This window comes from Pristis pectinata, chromosome 1 (assembly GCF_009764475.1).
Source record: "Pristis pectinata isolate sPriPec2 chromosome 1, sPriPec2.1.pri, whole genome shotgun sequence".
In the NCBI taxonomy this organism is placed as follows: Eukaryota; Metazoa; Chordata; class Chondrichthyes; order Rhinopristiformes; family Pristidae; genus Pristis; species Pristis pectinata.
In genome coordinates, this window is record NC_067405.1 from 57549562 (window position 1) to 57569516 (window position 19955).

At 40.0% G+C, this 19955-nt stretch overlaps 1 protein-coding gene across 6 annotated transcripts in view; it reads right to left on the bottom strand.

Annotated features, from left to right (window-relative positions):
* Positions 1-19955, bottom strand: part of LOC127572950 (E3 ubiquitin-protein ligase HECW2-like) — a 240085-nt gene that overhangs the window by 12830 nt on the left and 207300 nt on the right. For all 6 annotated transcript variants that reach the window (XM_052020685.1, XM_052020693.1, XM_052020678.1 and 3 more), the window contains one exon: positions 957-1086. In XM_052020685.1, the coding sequence (XP_051876645.1) occupies positions 957-1086 (130 nt within the window). The remainder of the gene's footprint in view (positions 1-956; positions 1087-19955) is intronic.

The following is a 19955-nucleotide window of genomic DNA, read 5'->3' on the forward strand; positions in this document are numbered from 1 at the left end:
ATCTTAATCAAAATTTCACAAGCCAATATATAATTGTTTTATACAGTAAGCCATCTAATGTTTATGCAGTTAAAAGAAAATTAGTGTTATGGGCTTATGAGTGATTAGCTGCACTGTAATTGGGAGGGAATCTTAAAAGATTTAAGTGGAAGTCAGAAGAATTTGCTCCATGTATCTTTCTTGGATTAACTGATACATTTCTAAAAGGACATGATTGACAGAATTTTAGTTTCACTGACATTTTATTTTACATTTATGTTCTGAACTACAGTATTTTGCATTCAACTGAACAATGTTTAAAACTGCAGGCCAGATTGGAGGAGATCTGGTGTCCATTGACATATTGGTGACTGATTTTAAATTGACACATCTTTAAGATGGTATGAAACTTCTGAATTCCCAGTGTAAAAAAAAATCTAGCTTTGTCATAACTTCCAATTTTTAATATTATTGTCAACAAGATTTCCACATCTAAACTATGAAGTAGTTGACGTTTCAAAACATGCATCTCATAAATGTGGCATTCCATGAGGACAAAGTGGTCAAAGCAGCTAGATTAAAAATAGAGGGAGAAGAAAGAAATCAATTACTGAGGAGATTGTTTCAGGCAAAGTACGTGTTGAAGGAATTAAATGTCAGAGCGCATTCATTAATATGAGAAAGCAAGGGAAAAAGGTTAATAGAGTTGTGGAAAAGATAAACCATGTGGAGGGACAGCATTGATAGAGTCACCTAGAGAAATTATATCAGCTCCAGGTACAAAAGAAGAAAATAAATCAGGCATACAAAAGAAAGAAAAATCAGCAATTCACCTTTGAATTCACCTTGTAGGTAATAACATTTAATTTTTCTCTTAATGGGTTATTAATTTTACCCACCCGGCAAAGATGCCATCATACATTTCAAGATCATTGGTATTCAAAATGATTACTTAGAAGCTTCACCGATGTACCCACCTGACCAAAGACCTCTTCATTCACAGTAAATGTTAAGTCTAAGATATCACTGATATCATTATCCTTCATCCACTGCAGACTCTGGTGAAATTCTTCATCCAAATATTCCAGATCACTAAGATCACAAGATCTGGGAAGAAAAAGCAAATTTAAAGGTTCATCACAAACGGTGTTACCACAGTTCTGATAAAGGATCATTGAACTGAAATGTTAATTCTGTTTCTTGCTCCACAGATGCTGCCTGACCTGCTGAGTATTTGTAACACTTTGTGTCTGTTTCAGCTTTCCACCATCCACAAATTTTTGCTTCAATTACCGTAGTGTTAACCAGCCCAGACATATTTATGGTGAAGAATTAGCCAAGAAACAAAAGTTACAATGTTCTAAACTATCTAAATACTAACAGTTATATTTCACACAAATCCATCATTTGATTCTAAAGGATTTTTCACCAAGAATTTTAAAAGAAACATTGTATGATAAGTAGAATTTCAAATGTCAAAACCCTTCACACAGATACAACCTTCTGAAACCTTAGAGGTAACTTTTGTGTTATGATTCATACAAAAATATGCCTCCTTATAACATTTAGAAAATATGTACCACGGTGCTGCTAACTCTCGTGGATCTGTCCTTCTGGTGGGATGAGACATACACAGGGATTGAGATGGTTATGTTCTGGAACATTGACTATAATTCTCTGAATAAATGTATCTGGGTTGTCACTTGACAAATAGAACATAAAACTTTACAGCACAGGATAGGATAAGACAAGATATCTTTATTAGTCAAACATACATCAAAACACACAGTGAAATGCATCTTTTGTGTAGAGGGTTCTGGAGGCAGCCCACAAGTGTTGCCACGCTTCTGGTGCCAACATAGCATGCCCACAACTTCCTAACCCGTATGCCTTTGGAATGTGGGAGGAAACCGGAGCACCCGGAGAAAACCCACGCAGACACAGGGAGAACGTACAAACTCCTTACAGACAGCAGCAGGAATTGAACCCGGGTCGCTGGCACTGTAATAACATTACACTAACTGCTGACAGGCCCTTCGACCCACAAATCTGTAGGAAAGCATCCTAATTAAAAAACATTATTCAGATGTTTATGAGAAAACTGCAAGGTTTGACTAGACTACCTGTAGGCTTCACCTTGTCCAAATCCAGTACCAATATCTACACCAAGCATTTAGTCTGGTTTGATTCCTTTGTTGTTCAATGCATTAGGTTTTTGATTCAACTGAATGGCTTGCTAAGCCGTTTCATAAAGCATTTAAGTGTCAACCACAATAATGTGGTTCCTATATCATCTCTTTGTCCAATCCCTTACCACCTCGCTGCCTCATCTTCTATACTCCCAACCTCTGACTGCCTCTTCTCCCAGCCCCGAACCCCCACTCTAAATGATCTTACCAACCCTCAACCCTAGTTCAATATTCACCCCACACCCAATGCTCACATGACACTCCACCGAATTTCTCGACCACCTTGATCGACTTCTCAATTCTGTTGTGGAAAGTTGCATGCATATAATCCAGCCTGTTATGTGTTATCAAGAAATCTACAGACTGTTTCTCAGCAAAATAATATTAATGGTAAATAATTCTAAGTTGAAGTTTTATATCACTGTCAAAACAAGCCCATTGCCATCATCCTCAAAATTGTTTTATATTTAATTTCCTACTGCATCAATATCTTGCTCTTCCTGACCCTATGTTAGCTGATATTGTAAATTGTTCCCTCACCTCAGATACTGAACTACTCTCCTGCAAATCTGCCATCTAAATTTTCCTCAAAGAACCTATCCTGATCTTCCAGCCCTTGCAAAGTGCTGCCTGTCCTAGCTCCAACCTCGCTCTCCTTCCCAAGGTCCTCAGGCACATTGTAACCTCCAAAATTCATATGCATCGTAGGCAGAACTCCTTGCTTTCCAATCAAGTTTTTTCCTCGCAGCAGTGCTGGAACAGTTCTGATCAATGACATGCTAGCAAATGTAACAAAGGTAATCTCTCTTTCCCCATCCCTTGCAGTCTTACTGCAACTGTTGCTTAGCTTGACATACAATCCTCATCCCCACCCGGGACATTCTCTCTTCTCTCCTCTTCCATCAGGTAGAAGATACAGGAGCCTGAGGGCACGTACCACCAGACTTAAGGACAGCTTCTACACCACTGTGATAAGACTATTGAATGGTTCCCATACACAATGAGATGGATGATGACCTCATGATCTACCTTGTTATGACCTTGCACCTTATTGCACTGCACTTTCTCTGTAGCTATGACACTTTACTCTGTACTGTTATTGTTTTTAACTGTACTACGTCAATGCACTCTGTACTAACTCAATGTAACTGCACTGTGTAATGAATAGACCTGTACGATCAGAATGCAAGACAAGTTTTTCACTGTACCTTGGTACAAGTGACAATAATAAACCAATACCAATACTTCTGCACTGTCAACCAGCCAAATGAACCGCACACATGCATTTCCATTCCATTCTTACTGTTGCCAGTGAATGACTTGTAGGACTAAAAAACAGCATTTCAAGTGGAGTTGATGACACCCAAAACAATGAAGAAAGGTAAATGCCTATTCTCCTGACTCATCTCTGGTGAAAGAAAATGAAATGTAGCTCTTTCTCTTTGAATAGAGAACACCGGCAACCTCCCTTATTGTAACAATGGAGGGAAAACTGGAAGATTTTGCAAGCTCTATCCTGGAAGGAGCCCATCATGTCACAGTTCATAACCATCACCACCTTGACCACCATTGGCAATGTGGTTCTTGTCCTGCTCTGAATTTCAGTTGTGGATGAAGCAGATGGTAAATTTCAGTGAGGTTCTTCTTAATGAAGTGCAGATATCCATAACACCGTTCCAAACTAAAGACAGGAAAATCATGCAGAAAGCCCACATTCAGGAGTTTATCCTGCTCTGCATGATATTTGCTCATTTTTCCAATCGTGCCCTTTAAGTGCACAGCATCCGGGAGCGACGGATTGAAGTTAGAAGTAAGTTCATTGGTACCTGCTCATTATTCCTTGTACTCTTCAGCAACTTTAATGAACTCTAAGAGCTTCCAAATATTAGTAAAATCATAGCCAGAGCTAGAAGGAATCAGTCAGGCAAGCAACCTGAAACTAGTTGGTGATCTTTTTAAATACTTAGGTTCAGGTGTGTGAGGTTAAGAGGTGGTGTAAACTGAAGTATTTGAGCTCTGAAATGGAAACAATACAATCTTACTGACATCAGGATCTGCCAACCCAACATAATCAGCAGGCATTCACTGTGCATGGCTACACTCTCACCAAATAGCACCCAGCATGAGTCACCCAATGTGCACCCAAGTACCAAATTGGAATCAAAACAGCATATGTTGCAACAGACATGGCATGTAATGGATTTAAATTTTGAGCTCATTTTCCATATGCAGCTGATATTTAAGGGAATATATCACATTAACTACAAATAATTTCCAACACTGTTGAAACAGTGTTTTGACAGATGTTGTTTTTCCCAGTAGCCAGGTGACCTAGGATGAAAATAGAAAACAGACTGGAAGATATATATGTCTCGAGTGAAATGCTGCTTAATACTTTCATTAGTCATTGAACAATGCACTAATAAACATCTGTTTTGTTTGCTCTCCCATATTGATGTCACAAAATCTCAATCAAGTCCTGGAGCTAAAGTGACTCCAGAACTGCTGTTATTGGAAATTTGCTGTTTAGATGGGATTCTGCTCCAGACAGCCTGCAATAAATATGAAAAGCTCTTTTTATTGGAATCATTTACAGGCAGAGTAGACTTTGATCAATAAACTATTATTTTCAAGTATAGTTACCACTTTACTTATTCAAGGTGAGTTTCAACGATTCCATTCTGCTCCTGACTCAGACTTTAAAGACGATGGATAAGTTTTCAGAGGTCAGGGAGGCTGCACAATCCAAAATACCCAGGCACCATCTTCTTCTTATCGCTTTGGTGCTGATGCAACTCGTCCTGGCCAATGAGGAACTCCCGATGCTGATGGTGGTGAAATTAGTGGCAGGGGTATCACTGAAGGTCAAAGGGAGATGGAAGAGCTTCATCATTCTCAGCGCCGTAACTGTGTTGTTTTTAGTTGCTGGAAATGCTGACTTTCACTTGTCACACAACCTTGCACATTCTTCCAGACCTGCTTGAGGCTAGCAAGGGCAGTTTCAGTTTGAAGATTCTAAGTGGAAGTAAGCACTCAGCATTAGTGAAGGCTTCCTTTTGATCTTATAACAAGGAAAAGTCACTGATGGCACAGTTGAAAATGTTTGGGCTGAGAAAAATTCCACAAGGAAATCTCCTCTGAGCTTCATTGATTAGTTTTACTGGGATTCCTTTGCACAAGCCCGGGTGGAATTTTATGGTGAGACTTGTCTGTTGCTTTCAGGAGCTGGTTTCCAACATGGTTGAATATTAGAATTTCAAGGAGCCTGCCTCCTCTTGTTAATTGCTTGGTTGTAGGCTATTACTTTTAAGTTAATCTTGGAGGGCTAAAGACCTTCTTCTGATGCAATAGTTGTGGCACTATTTAGTTTTCCCTACTGCCTACATTTGGTCATGGTTAGATTGTAAGCAGCCTTGTGAAGTGGCTTCATTAAGTTCATACCCAGTATTAAGATATACCTGGTGCTGCCTCCAGAGGACTAGGTTTGGTCTCTTGGCGTGATGGTGATGAAGAAGTTATGGTTTTTGACAGAATACAATTTTGCTGCAGGTGATTAGCAAGAGTATCTCATATACACATAGTTTTGGATGGTTAGGTTTCAGACTGTCCCACATCACATGACAGCATACTGTATACATTAATAGTCAAAAGGTGGCTGTCCTCACAAGCATTTTGTGATGGTCACTTCCATCAATCTTACTATAGTCAGATCTGTTTGTTACATGTATTTGTCCCCTTCTTCCCTCAAAGCTTCTGCCAAGTGTTGTACAAAGAGGAGAACACAACAGGAGAACACTTAAGGGCATGCACTTAAGGTGAGAGGGGTAAGATCAAAGGAAATGTGCGGGGTAAGTTTTTTTTTACACACAGTGGTGGGTGCCTGGAATGGACTGCCAGGGGTGGCAAATATGATAGAGGCATTTAAGAGGCTCTTAGATAGGCACACGAATGTGCAGAGAATGGAGGGGATATGGACATGTACGCAGAAGGGACTAGTTTAGTAGGCTTTTAATTACTAGTTTAATTTGTTCAGCACAACGTGATGGGCCAAAAGGCCTGTTCTTGTGCTGTATTGTTCTATGTTGTTCTAACTGAGGAAAGTATTGATTCCTATAACGCCACGGAGTCTGGAACCAATTCTGAGGATGAACAGGTTCATTCCCACCTAAACATACCTCACTGCAGCTTACTCCTTCCACCCAATGAATGGTATAACAATGCTGTGGCTTGGAAAGCACAAGTGAAGAAGAAAACTGGGATGTTATGTGATGCAGATTTCTGAGCATTATTTGGTCAGGCTGCAGTTTTTTTTTGATTACATCTTTCTTCTTGGGAACCAATCATTTCATGCTGATGAGGTAATGCTGTGGGATCAGTTGGACTGAGAGTGTCCTAAGATGATGCCTGTGTATTTATTTCATCATGCAGTTTATTGTAGCCATTGTTTACCTGCAGGCCTCCTGAGAACATTAATGATTAATCACATGCAGTGGTTTGGAACCAGAGTTGTGTGTAGAACAGATCAAGTAGGAATTCCATGGATCTCTGTACTGAACAGCATTCATGAATCAGTTAGGTTTTTCTGATAATCAGAAGTTTTCCAACAAATTGCCAGAGTTAATTAATTCATTTTCATTGTTTGCATGATGGATTTGATTTCATAGTTGGCTTCTGTACAGGTCATAGAATATAATGAATTAACAACTAGCTTTCTTCACAGAGTGTAGCTCAGCTCATTACACTGTTGTTATCCCAACCTTTGTTGCTACCAGGCTAGACAGTTGACTGAGGGAGAGGCAAAGCCATTCAATCGGTGTATGGTGTGATGAGATCAAATGAATTTTGGCTAAATGTACATTAACTTTTTTTTTGAAATTAACAGAACTTTATTGTAAGTCTGCTTTATGCCAGTTGTCTGTCTTTTCCTAATTACATAATCATCTGTAGCTTTCAAAGATGGTTTTCTTGAATCTCTAAAGCAGTCAGTCAAACTGGATAGTCTTATTGTTGGCAAAATAAGAACAGACCACACCAGTACCTCACTTACAGCTGCCCCACAGAGCACCGATTCATTACAGCAGTCTTGGTCTTCCAGTCCGAACACTCACAGGTACAAACCCATACATTTAAAAAAAAGACATCTGCTTGGTCTGCGTGCTACTGTACTGGGAACCTGGCATGACCCCTTGCCCTCCACTGACGCTCTCACAGCAATAAACTGCCCATGGCTCAGTGAACACGAGAGGTGTTGGGTGGGCTGGGGTGAGTGAAGCAGCCATTCAGCACTAAGATGCAGGGCTCGGGGCCAGTACAGTGAGTGTGAGCCATTGCTGGGTATTGGCAGCGCCTGCTCCCGGTGTTGACAAATTGCCTGAATCCCATCAGTCTCTCTCATCACCTCCGGTTGCATGTGATGGAAGCTGCTGTACCCACCTCATTTTGTTTGGCTCTGTAGCTGACCCAGATGGTGGTTGCTAGCTGTTGAACTTGTTACCAGACGGAAATCTCTGGGCTGTAGAGAGCTGTGCAGCTAAACAAAGAGAGGGGAGAAGATGGTGGCATCCATCCGCTGAAACAGGAGATGATGAGAGAGATTGTAGAATCTGGGCAATCTATCAGCACGGGTGCTGTCAGTCCCCAACAATGGCCTATACTCACCGTGTGGCCCATAGACCCACTTCTCAATTCCAAGCAGCGACACTACTCACACCAGCACACCCAACAACAGCCCTCAGAGACGGCTCTTAATTGCTGCAAGGTTACCGGTTGACGGCAGGGGTTCAGCAACAGGGAGGGCTGGGGTTCACATCGGGTTCCTGGAATAGCAGCGCTGTCAGTAATGCATCTTATGAAAAATGCCATAATGACCCCTTTTGATACGGATTCCATTTGCACCTGGGGGCACAAGCTGAGGCCCAAGAGAATTACCAGTACATGCCTTTGAGCATGTTAATGCCACTGATTAGTTCCGCATGTCACCTTGGCCGTTCTGCAGAATAGAATTTTGCAGAGGCAGCCCATCACATATAATTCATTTAATGTGCCTTTTCAGTCACCTAAGACTTACTAATCCAACATATAACATGGCAAATGGAAATTTATTCAAGGATGTTGAGACCTGGGGCTCAATTATGCAGTGTATTAAACACTGACTGTTAAACAAAAAAAGTGAAGAATCCCCAAAATGTGGGGAACAGCTCAGTTTTTATACACCTACACAAGTCTGTGTGATTATCATGGGGTAAATTTTGCATACAAGATATTAAGATAAGGTATTTATTTATTAGTCACATGTACATTAAAACACACAGCGAAATGCTTCTTTTTGTGTTACTGAGAATGTGCTGGGTGCAGCCCTCAAGTGTCGCCATGCTTCCAGCACCAACATAGCATGCCCACAATTCCTAACCAGTACGTCTTTGGAATGTGGGAGGAAACTGGAGCACCTGGAGGAAACCCATGCAGACACAGGGAGAACGTACAAACTCCTTACAGACGGTGGCGGGAATTGAACCTGGGTTGCTGGCGCTGTAATAGTGTTACGCTAACTGCTATACTACCGTGACAAAGGTTCCAAAGTTCCCACCTTATGGTTAACGTTTCCACTTTGACCATTGATATATCTGCTAAAGTAACTTAATTTTGTCACATTTTCTTAAATAGAAACCAACTTTTAAGCCTGCCTGCCATCTTTAAGGAACAGGGACAATTTAGACTGATTTCCATATTTGGTTACCACATCTCTGACAAGATGACTTGATACTTGATCTCTGAATTACGATAAACTACAACAGAAGAATAACCAAGACTACTAAATTTTGACAGCAATCTACAAATTAATTATACAATTTGTGGCAAAAAACTGTTCTCACATTAAACTAGGAATGATCTCATCATACTCAAAAACCTATCATTTTTTCATTAGTCTATGTTTGGTGATACTAACAGGCTTAAGCACAATCCTAAAGCTTCCATTATTCATGAGTCAGCCTTGTTCACCAATGACAGCCTTTGCTAACTTCTACATTCTCCCACTTGCAGAGGAGGTCACTGGGTAATGAATATCTATCCATTCTCCAGACTCAGAAGCTAATCAAGCATTCCTGTGGCCGTCTCATCTAACTTAATGCAGGCAGGATTAAAACAAGAATATTTATATTCATATTTTTAAACAACTATATGTTTGGACATAAGCCAAGGGAACGCATTGGGCAAGATAACCACTTATGGAAAAAAATATACAACATATATTAAGTGAAACAGATTCTGAACATTATCAATCTTTAACCTCATACTGTTTTGATGCACTTGCATGGTTTATGCTATCTGAACATCTGACATTTTTGGATTCCTTGGTATTTATTCTCTGTTTAATCACAGCTCCATGGACCTGGGTTCGACCCTGACCTCAGGTGTGCCTGCACAGAGTTTACACAGTCTCCCTGTGACTCCATAGGTTTCCACCAGGTGCTCCAGTTTCTTCCCACATTCCAAAAGATGAATGGGCTACTATATATTATCCCCTTGGTATATATGTATATGCCGTGAAAGAATCAAAAGGGAAGTTGAAGGCGTGTGAGAGAGAATACGTTGCAGGGTTACAGAGAAACAAGCGTTGGGGTGGGGAACGGGACTGATGGGATTGCTCTGTTGAGCTGATAGTCTCCTTCTGCGTCATAATAATTAAGTTTTTCTCCATAAATGAGGCCAGCACACGCAAAATCTATGAGACTGTACTTAGGTTATCATGAGTTAATCGGAGTTTAATTTGACGAAATGGGACTCATGTCATGAAAATTGAACTAATTAAAACATATTTTACACTTCTACAACACCTGTGCTATAAATAGATTCAAAATAATTGAAGCAGCATCAAGTATTATTTGATGAAGCAGTTGGTTATAATGATATTCCAGTCTGACTGCCACATTACCATTTTTCATTCTCTGAGACCAGGTGAAACAGCGTGAAGAGTGATATAGTTATTGACACAACTAGTTCATTGTTCCAGAATAAATTTCCACAAATTGAATGCAATTCTTCACACCAGCCTCTTGAAAAATATCATCTTCAGAAAATGACTTTTGCTGAATTCCCTCCTATTGAACAGGTATTATTATTCTTCTGACCACACCTGCCATTACTGTTGAAATTTATGTGTCAAAATTTTCTCAAAATCATTTATCATTATTTCACCTGGGTTAAGCAGAGGAATATAACAGAATTGATGGAGAGATGGGACAAAATGCTCCAGTGTGTCACCCGTCTGAAAGTAATAGGAATTCCAAATGATTAAGATACAGAAAAATTATTTTTATGGTTTGTTTTGAAAAATCTGCACTTCTTTTAGTGCAACCATAGGGTATAGATGTCAACATTCACTGTAGAAACAGTAAATATGTTTAATGGGTTCTACAACAGCATGCTCGATATATTTAAATTTATTGGCCGAAGTATTGCAGCTGATTAAAACTGAAACAAACAAGCAACAACTAAGGGAAATACAGAAATTTTGTTTCTTGTGTATTTTCTGTGTATAAATCTGTGTATTTTATGTCAGCTTATTTGTCATAAAATACACAGTGGAAAGGTACAAATTTAGTTTGAAATAAAGTATAAATGTGAAAGGAAATGAAAAGATAAAAATGAACAAATTATAGAACAAATTACAGTGACAAAAATAAAACTAAAGCAAAAACAAAAGATCAGTGACAGGGAGCATAAAGACAGAATGGTGAGGGAGGAATAAAACATGCACTCAATCAAGGGAGAAGAGATGTTGGGCAAGTAACTGTCAGGTGTAATCCATAATTTGGGTTTGTTATTTTAAAATAGGAAATGCTGTATGTTATCCAGCCATATTCCTTGGAGTTTGGAAGAATGAGGGGTGATCTTATTCAAACATATAAAATCCTAAGGGGGGGTTGACAGGGTAGATGTTGGGATGTTTTCCCTAGTGGGAGAGTCATGAACAAGGGGACATAATTGTAAAATAAGAGGCCAGTCATTTAAAACTGAGATGCCTAAAAATTTCTTCTTCCAGAGGGTAGTAACCCTTTGGAATTCTGGAAAGACTGGCAGAGGTCAGATCACTAGATATGGTGGAGATAGATAAATATTTGAAAGATTGAGGAATTTAAGATAATGGGGAACTGTCACAGAAGAGGAGTGGAGGCCAACACAGATCAGCCGTGATCATACTGGATGCTCGGGCAGGCTTGAGAGGCTTGGTGGCCTCCTCTTTGGCAGCACGGTAGTGTAGCGGCTAGCGTAATGCTATTACAGCGCCAGTGACCCGGGTTCAATTCCCGCCGCTGTCTGTAAGGAGTTTGTACGTTCTCCCCGTGTGTCTGCGTGGGTTTCCTCTGGGTGCTCCGGTTTCCTCCCACATTCCAAAGACGTACGGGTTAGGAAGTTGTGGGCATGCTATGTGGGCGCCGTACGAGTGGTGACACTTGTGGGCTGCCCCCAGCACATTCTCAGTAACGCAAAAAGATGCATTTCACTGTGTGTTTCGATGTACGTGTGACTAGTAAATAAATATCTTATCTCCCACTGCTATTTTCTTTTGTTCCTGTGTAAATCAATTGAGCACAGAACAGTACAAAACAGGAACAGGTCCTTTGGTCCACCATGAATGCATAAACTACTATGCCAATCTGAGCTAATCTCATCTGCCTGCACATGGTGTGATTCCTCTATTCCCTTTGTGTTCATGTGTCTGTATAAATGCCTCTTAAATGTCACTATTGTATCTGCTTCTACTATCTCCCATAGCAGCATGTTCCAGGCGCCTACCACTCTCTGTGTAAAAAAAAATAAGTTGCCTTGCACATCCCCTTTAAACTTTCCCCCCTCACCTTAAATCTATGCCCTTTCCACCCTGAGAGAGACTCCAACTATCCACCTCATCTATACCTCTCATAATTTTATATACGTCAGGTCACCCTTCAGCTTCTGACGCTCAAAATAAATCCAATTTTGTCCAACCTCTCCTTCTAGTTAATACTCTCTAATCCAGCCAACATCCCGGGAAACCTCTTCTGCACCCTCTCTAAACCTCCAAGTCCTTCCTGTAGTGTAGTGACCACAACTGCATTCAATACTCCAAAATCTGTCCAAACCAAAGTTTCATATGGCTGCAACATGACTTCCTGACTTTTATACTCAGGGCCCCAACTGATGAAGGCAAGCATATTGTATGCGTTCTTCACCATCCTATCCATTTCTGTTGCCACTTTAAAGGAGCTATGGACTTGCACCCCATGATCCCTTTGTACATCAATTCTCCGAAGGGTCCTGCCATTTACCATATACTTTTCTCTTGCATTTGTCCTTCCAAAATGCAACATGGACAACTCAACACCTCAATCTTTGACTTGAACCCAGTGATAAATGGCAATTGAAAGGATAATATCCAACATTATCTGATCAACTGCTCAAAATGCATGATTGTTGTTATGGCCATGTTTTTCAAACTAAGTGCTGAATTCCATTTATAATATATTTTGGTGCTTTGCCAGGTGCTTTTGTTGCTATGCTTGACTATAATTTTTGTAAATTCCACCTTTGTAAATAAGTTACGGTTATGGACTACACCAAGAGTCATTGCTACAATTAAACTATCATGCATTACTTGTCCCATGCACAAAAAAAACCAATACAATGTCAATAGGGTGTGGAAGGTGGAGATGGAGGTGGGGGGCAAATCGCAATTAATTTCCATTCACTACACTGAGAAGTCGTTCAACAGTGCCCTGAGAGAACATTAATAATAATGGTCTTTTCTACCTTTATTGCACACTGTGTATAATGTTGAACAGTGTGCTGAGAGGTTGAATTTCTTGCAGTTTATGCTTAACTGAGGAATCAGAGCCACATTGTCACGTCATGATCTGTGAATAAATCTCAGCAATCAGGCATCACTGGCCAGTGACCAAGTCCACAAATTCCTTGGAACGAAAAGTCAAGTCAATTCACTCATGTCTTGCAAAGAATATATTAAATGTCAGCAGTGCAATAAATGTTAATGATTTCAATTATAATGTGCTGATTCGAAGTACATAATGGATTTTCCTATTTTAGCATCTTATTCTATTGCTCATCTTCTGCCTTCTCAAGAACAGTTATACTTTCTGACATTAGTGGATATGTTTGCTGTAGGTAAGTAAATAGAGTGATTCTTGGAGCTTCAGCATGGTTAAGCCTAGTAACCAAGAATAATTTTAAGAGTCCTGCTAAAAGAATGAACTTACATACTGCATGACGGGAATCTTTAAAGGGTCGCTCCTCAATAGGAAGTGTCACTTCAATTAGTGGGCTTCAACTGGAATACTCAAAGCAGGAGTGACAGCTAGAGACGGAAGCAGACAGCCATAACTTCAAAAAGACAAGTGTAGACACAGATGTCTAGGGGAGGCACCACCCAAGAAACATGATGGCCTTAACTTGACCATGGAGACATTGATCAATCAGTGAAGATTTAATGGCTGCTTTCAGTGGCAGACATCTAACAACAAGTAAGCTCAAGTAAGGAGAGACACTTTAATTTATCTTCTCCTTCAGGTCTGCAAGACAGTCAAGGCACACACTCTCTACAGCCTCTGCATTTTCCAGTCTTGGACTGCATGCTCATTGTTATGTGCACAAAAATCCAGCAATTCATTTTCACATTGCATTTCAAAACAATCACTCTATATAATTGAGTGTCTAGGCTCTTCTTTCAAGATAACTGAGGGAACAATATAGAGATTAGGACCAAAGGAGCACAATCATTAAACTGGAACTAGTCTATTTAGACTTGAAATCAATGCTTTTTTTCCCCCTCAATATGAAGGATAATGGAAATGTGCACTTTCCTCCCCCAAAACCCTGTAATCCTTGACTACTAAATTTTTTAAAGACTGATATCATCCAATTTTTGGTCAGGCAAGGGTAATAAGACTATACAAGGAAGACAAAAGGTTGGAATGAATAGAGGAAAGTTGTTGCTACATCAAAAGTGCTTGAACTGTCAGCTTAGCCTCAAAATTGACTTGGTGAGTACTAAAGGATGAAGCAACAGTCATTAAATGGAGATGAGACAGAATCACTCATAATGATTTATTCAACAGGCTCAAGTGGTTAAAAGTCTATTTCTGTTTCCATGAAACTAAGCTACGGAGTCCCTTCCCACACAAATCAATTGCACCTTGTGATGATTTCATCAGATCCTTAGTTTGGCAACAGGCATCGTAGATTTAGGATTAAAAATGGCAATGGAATGGAAAAGCCAACTTAAAAAGATTTAATTTGATGTATAAAAACACACAATAGTAAACCACAAAAGTTTGTTTTGAAGAAACCCTGTCCTCCATAATAATCAGATTGGAGACAACCAAATAGAAAGTATAGAAATCACCACATTCTTAATAGTGAATCGGAAGTCGGAGGTTCAAGCTTCATTCCAGGAACATAATCTAAACTTGCAAGAAGATTATAGCACTCAACCCATCATATCTGTGATGGCTTTTTGATTGAGCAGTTGTGCTTGCTTTTTCTCTATAAGTTTTTCATCATGAACTCTTAAAATTATGCATGGAATCAACACACTCCATTTTCAGCAAGACCATTCCAGATCTCACCAACTCTGAGAAAATATTGTTCAATCCTGACTTCCAGTGATGTCTGCATGGAATCTGCACATTTTCGGTGACCACCTGGTTTTCCCCTGGGTGCTCTGGTTTACTTCCGTATCTGCTGGTTGGTGGATGAATTAGCCACTGTAAATTGCTCCAACTGTGGTGGGTGATAGAAGAATCAGAGATGATGGGGGTGAAATAGGGTACTGGAGGCTAGATGATGGTGATGCAAGAGGGAAGATGATTTTAGTGTAGTTGGGTGCTTAATGGTTGGCATGGATGTGGTGGGCCAAAGGGCCTATCTCCATGCTGTATAACAACTCTATTTTAAATCCACGTCCTCTGGTTACAGGCCCACTTACCAGAGGGAAAATCCATTCTTCATCTGCTTTTTCAAAGCTCTCAGCATTTTGAAATACTCCATCAGGTTAACTCCTTGACTTTCTCAGATCTCAACTCTGGTAATATCCTGGTAAACCTCCTTTTCTAAAGCCTTTACACCTTTCCTGAAATGCAATGCCCAAATGATGCCTAACCCATAACTTATGAAACTCTGACATAACCTTTTAATTTTACATTCCTTTTATATACACACATAAGTAATATATAGTGAGTATCTGGGAGGTGCATACATACACCCATATAAATAAGACCAGAAGACATAGGAACAGAATTGGGCCATTTGGCCCATCGAGACTGCTCCATCATTCAATCAGGGCTGATTTATTTTTCCCTCTCAACCCCATTCTCCTGCCTTCTCCCTGTAACCTTTCACGCCCTTACTAATCAAGAACCTATCAACTTCTGCTTTAAATATACCCAAAGACTTGGCCTCCGCAGCCATCTGTGGCAATGAATTCCACAGATTCACCACCCTCTGGCTGAATTCCTCCTCATCTCTTTTCTAAAGGAATGTCCTTCTACTCTGAGGCTGTGCTCTCTGGTCCTAGACTCTCCCACTACCAGAAACATTCTCTCCATGTCCACTCTATCCAGGCCTTTCAATATTCAGTAGGTTTCAATGAGATACCCCCCTCATCCTTCTAACCTCCAGCAAGTACAGGCCCAGAACCATCAAACACTCCTCATACATTAACCCTTTCATTCTTGTAAACCTCCTCTGGACCCTCTCCAATGCCAGCACATCCTTCCCTAGATATGGGGCCCAAAAGTGCTCACAATATTCCAAAGGTGGTCTGACCAACACCTTATAAAGCCTCAGCAGTACATCCTTGCTTTTATATTCTAGTCCTCTCAAAATGAATGCTAACATTGCATTTGCCTTCCTTACTACTGACTCAACCTGCAAGTTAACCTTTAGGGAATCCTGCTCTTGGACTTCCAAGTTCCTTTGCACTTCCAATTTCTGAATTTGCTCCTTGTTTAGAAAATAGTCTACGCATTTATTCCTTCTACCAAAGTGCATGACCGTACACTTCCCCAAGCTGTATTCCATCTGCCTCTTCTTTGTCCATTCTCCCAACCTGTCCAAGTCCTTCTGCAGATTCCCTGCTTTCTCAACACTACCTGCCCCTCCTCCGATTTTTGTATCATCTGCAAACTTGGCCACAAAGCAATTGATTCCATCATCCAATTCAATATAACATGAAAAGTGGCGGACTTAACACTGACCCCTGCTGAACACTAGTCACTAGCAGCCAACCGGAAAAAGCCTCCTTTCTTCCCACTCTTTGCCTTCTGCCAGTCATCCAATCTTCTATCCATGCCAGTACCTTTCCTGTAACACCAGGGGCTCCTATCTTGTTTAGCATCCTAACCTGCGGCAGCTTATCAAAGGCCTTCTGAAAATGTCCATATGCATACACATGAATGATCATCAAGATCTTGCTGCAATATTAATACTTGTAAAAATTGTGTTATTTATTGAATACAGTTTTTCACATAAATGCATCACTTCTCTCCATGATCTCCACTTTCCTTGCTTCTGCTCGTTTCACCATCCCATCTATCATCCTGAAGTCTAGAACTAATCTCACCACTATCTACTATATTTAAGTTCAGTATCATCTGCAAACTTTAAAATGTTGTTCCCTATGCTCAAAGTTAGGTTATTTAAAGACAGTGATGGACCCAAACTGATGTTTATGAAGTATTGATACAGACTACCTCCCAGCCTGAGAAACATCCATTCACAACAATCATCTGCTGCCAGAGAAGCACACTTATTAAAAAGTAGACACAGTGAAGGCCCAAAGAGATTTAGAGGTCCATGTACAGAAATGAACAAAAATACAATGCAAGGCTGGCCTTTATATCCAGGGGATTGAAGGATAAAAGAATATAAGTTATGTTGCAACTGTACAAATCCCTGGTTAAACAACACCTGGAGTTTCTGGCATTACACTTGGGATGAATGCATTTACTTTGGAAGGAATGCAGCACTGATCTGCAAGAATAATAGCTTATTTCTAAGAGTTAAGAGAAGGGATTACACCATGCAGGGTTGCATTCTCTTAAATTGAGAACACTAAAAGATAGGAATGGTCCACAAGTTAAAGTCCTAAATTAGGGCAAGGCTAATTTTGACGGCAGTAGTCAGGAACTTGCAAAGGTTGATCGAGAGAGGTTTTAGTGGGTAAAGAGACATTTGGCAAGTGGAAGGCTTTTAAAAGTGAGATAGGGAGAGTTCAGGATCAACATGTTGGAGTGAAGGGCAAAGTTGGCAGGATTAGGGAACCCTGGTTGACTGTAGATATTGAGGTTCTGGTAAAAGGAGACAAAGGTCAGGTATAGGCCGCTGGGATCAAGTGAACCCCTTGAAGAGTATAAGGGATGTAGGATTACACTTAGGAAGGAAATGAGGAGGGCAAAAAGTGGACATGCGATATCCTTGGCAGATAAGGCAACAGAGAATCCCAAAAGATTCTCTAAGTACATTAAGGGTAAAAGGGTAACTGGGGAGAGATTAGGTCTCATTAAGGATCAGTGTGGCTGTTTGTGCGTGGAGCCACAGGAGACAGGCTAGGTTTTAAATGAATACCTCTTATCTGTATTTACCATGGAGAAGGTCATGGAAGCTAGCGAGTTCAGGGAAGTAAACAGTGACGTCCTGAAACTACGAAAGAGGAGGTGTTGGCAGTCAACACTACAAAAGAGATGTTGGCAGTCTTGAGGCACGTAAAGGTGGATAAGTCCCCGTGACCTGACCAAATGTATCCTAGGACGTTGAGGGAAGCAAGGGATGGAATTGCTGGGGCCCTTGTAAAGATTTTTGTGTCTTCATTAGCCACAGGTGAGGTATCGGAAGGTAGCTAATGTGCCTTTATTTAAGACCAGTAAGCCTAACATCAGTGGTGTGAAAGTTAGTGGAGGAGATTCTGACAGGATCTGTGTGCATTTGGAAAGGCAAGGAATGATTAAAGATAATCAGTATGGCTTTGTTTATTGAAATCGTGTCTCACAAAATTGATTGAGTTTTTTTGATTCAGACTGCAACACCCTAAAAGGTTTAGCATTCATTTAGAAAATGATCATGTATTAATATGCTAAGACTGTATCATACATCAGTCTCTTCTACAAATGTTAGTAAAAGATACAAATAGAACCTTGTTGGAGCTTAAGTTTAATTTATTAACTTTCAAACTAAATTTGTCAGCTGTTGCCGTGACTGTTATTCATTGACCGTACAATAAACTGTCAGCTGGGTAAATTGGAGGAGAGTTGACAGGCAAGATAAAAATAAATAAGTTGATTGATTGATTTTGGAAATGGATGTCACCACAAGAAAATAACCCTTATTCACATCATGTCTTCTGCAATCACTGGTCATTGCAAACATTTGAACAAATTAGTTATTTTTAAAAATATAAAAACTCCTCTATTCTTTTCCCAATAGGATCCATATTAGAAAGCACAGAGGATCAATATTATAATAATATTTGAAAGATAGAATCTTTGACAGTGAAACATTACCTCAGGATTGCACTTGTGTACCAGCCTAAATTTAAGTGCTCATATCATTGGATTGGGGTTTGAACCCACAATCTTCTTACTTATGAGGCAAGAACATTATAAGGCTGATGTATCAATTTGCATATCTTGTCCACTAGGTGAAATCAATGATGGAGAATTTAAGGCAGTTTGTTAATGAAGTACCAATTGATCCTGTGCTTGGGCTTTGATTGTTTCTGCAGTGCTCAGAGGTTGCAAAAATCCATAGTTCAACCTAATTAAAAAATATAATTAACAGCAATGTCTTACATTACTCATGCATCTCAATATCTCCTATTTTTCCCATTTGATTGATTTTGAACATGTTAAATTTAATGCACCAAACATGTTTAGTTGTAAAACTTCACCTTTTTTCACAGGTTAAAATTAAGCCCTGTCAAAATCAAAAATGTATTAATACTTAAGCATTTACCCATTTCCCTTGAGAAACTCCTTGCATCACCTTTTTGGTGGGATGGCGGGATGCATTTTAGATCACAACACTAGCTACTTAAACACTTTTTATCTTCAGGTTATTTCTGCTTCTTTTCCCAATTTCCCAAAATTTATATCCTCTGCCACCAAAACAGTTTCTCCTCATTTATTCTCCCAGAATCCTTCATGACTTGGAATAACTCTACTTAATGTTCCTTTAACCCCGAATCCTTTCAGCCATCTTCAGCCGAAGCAATGCATGGATGATGCATCTCAGCATCACCACGGGTCTTCAGCCAAGTCCATTCAATTTATGTGATACTAAGAAATTGCTAATTCCACTGTTCCCCATAGCCACAATTCAAATATCTACAATAATTTGGAAAATTGACCAAATATATCCTGTCGACAAGAAGCAAGACCAGTCCAATCTGGTCGATTATTGCCTCATCAGTCTCCTATCAATCAGAGGAAAGTGATGGACAGTCTTGCCATCAAAAGAAACCAGTAATCTGCTCAGTACTTCTCTGTTTGGGTTCCTCAGGATCGTACCTGGATCATTCAACTCCCAGCCTTAGTCCAAATGTGAGGAGTGAATACCTCCTCTTGGCTTCGCCAATATTTGATTGGCTCTGCCATCAAGAAGTCAGAGTACAATTATAGTCAGTAGGGAAAAACAGGAGTGTTATACTGGTCACAAAAGCAGATGGATGTGGGTTTTGGAGCTTCCCCCTTTGTACAACACACCAGGTGATCTTCAGGGCAGTTTCAAGGCCAAATC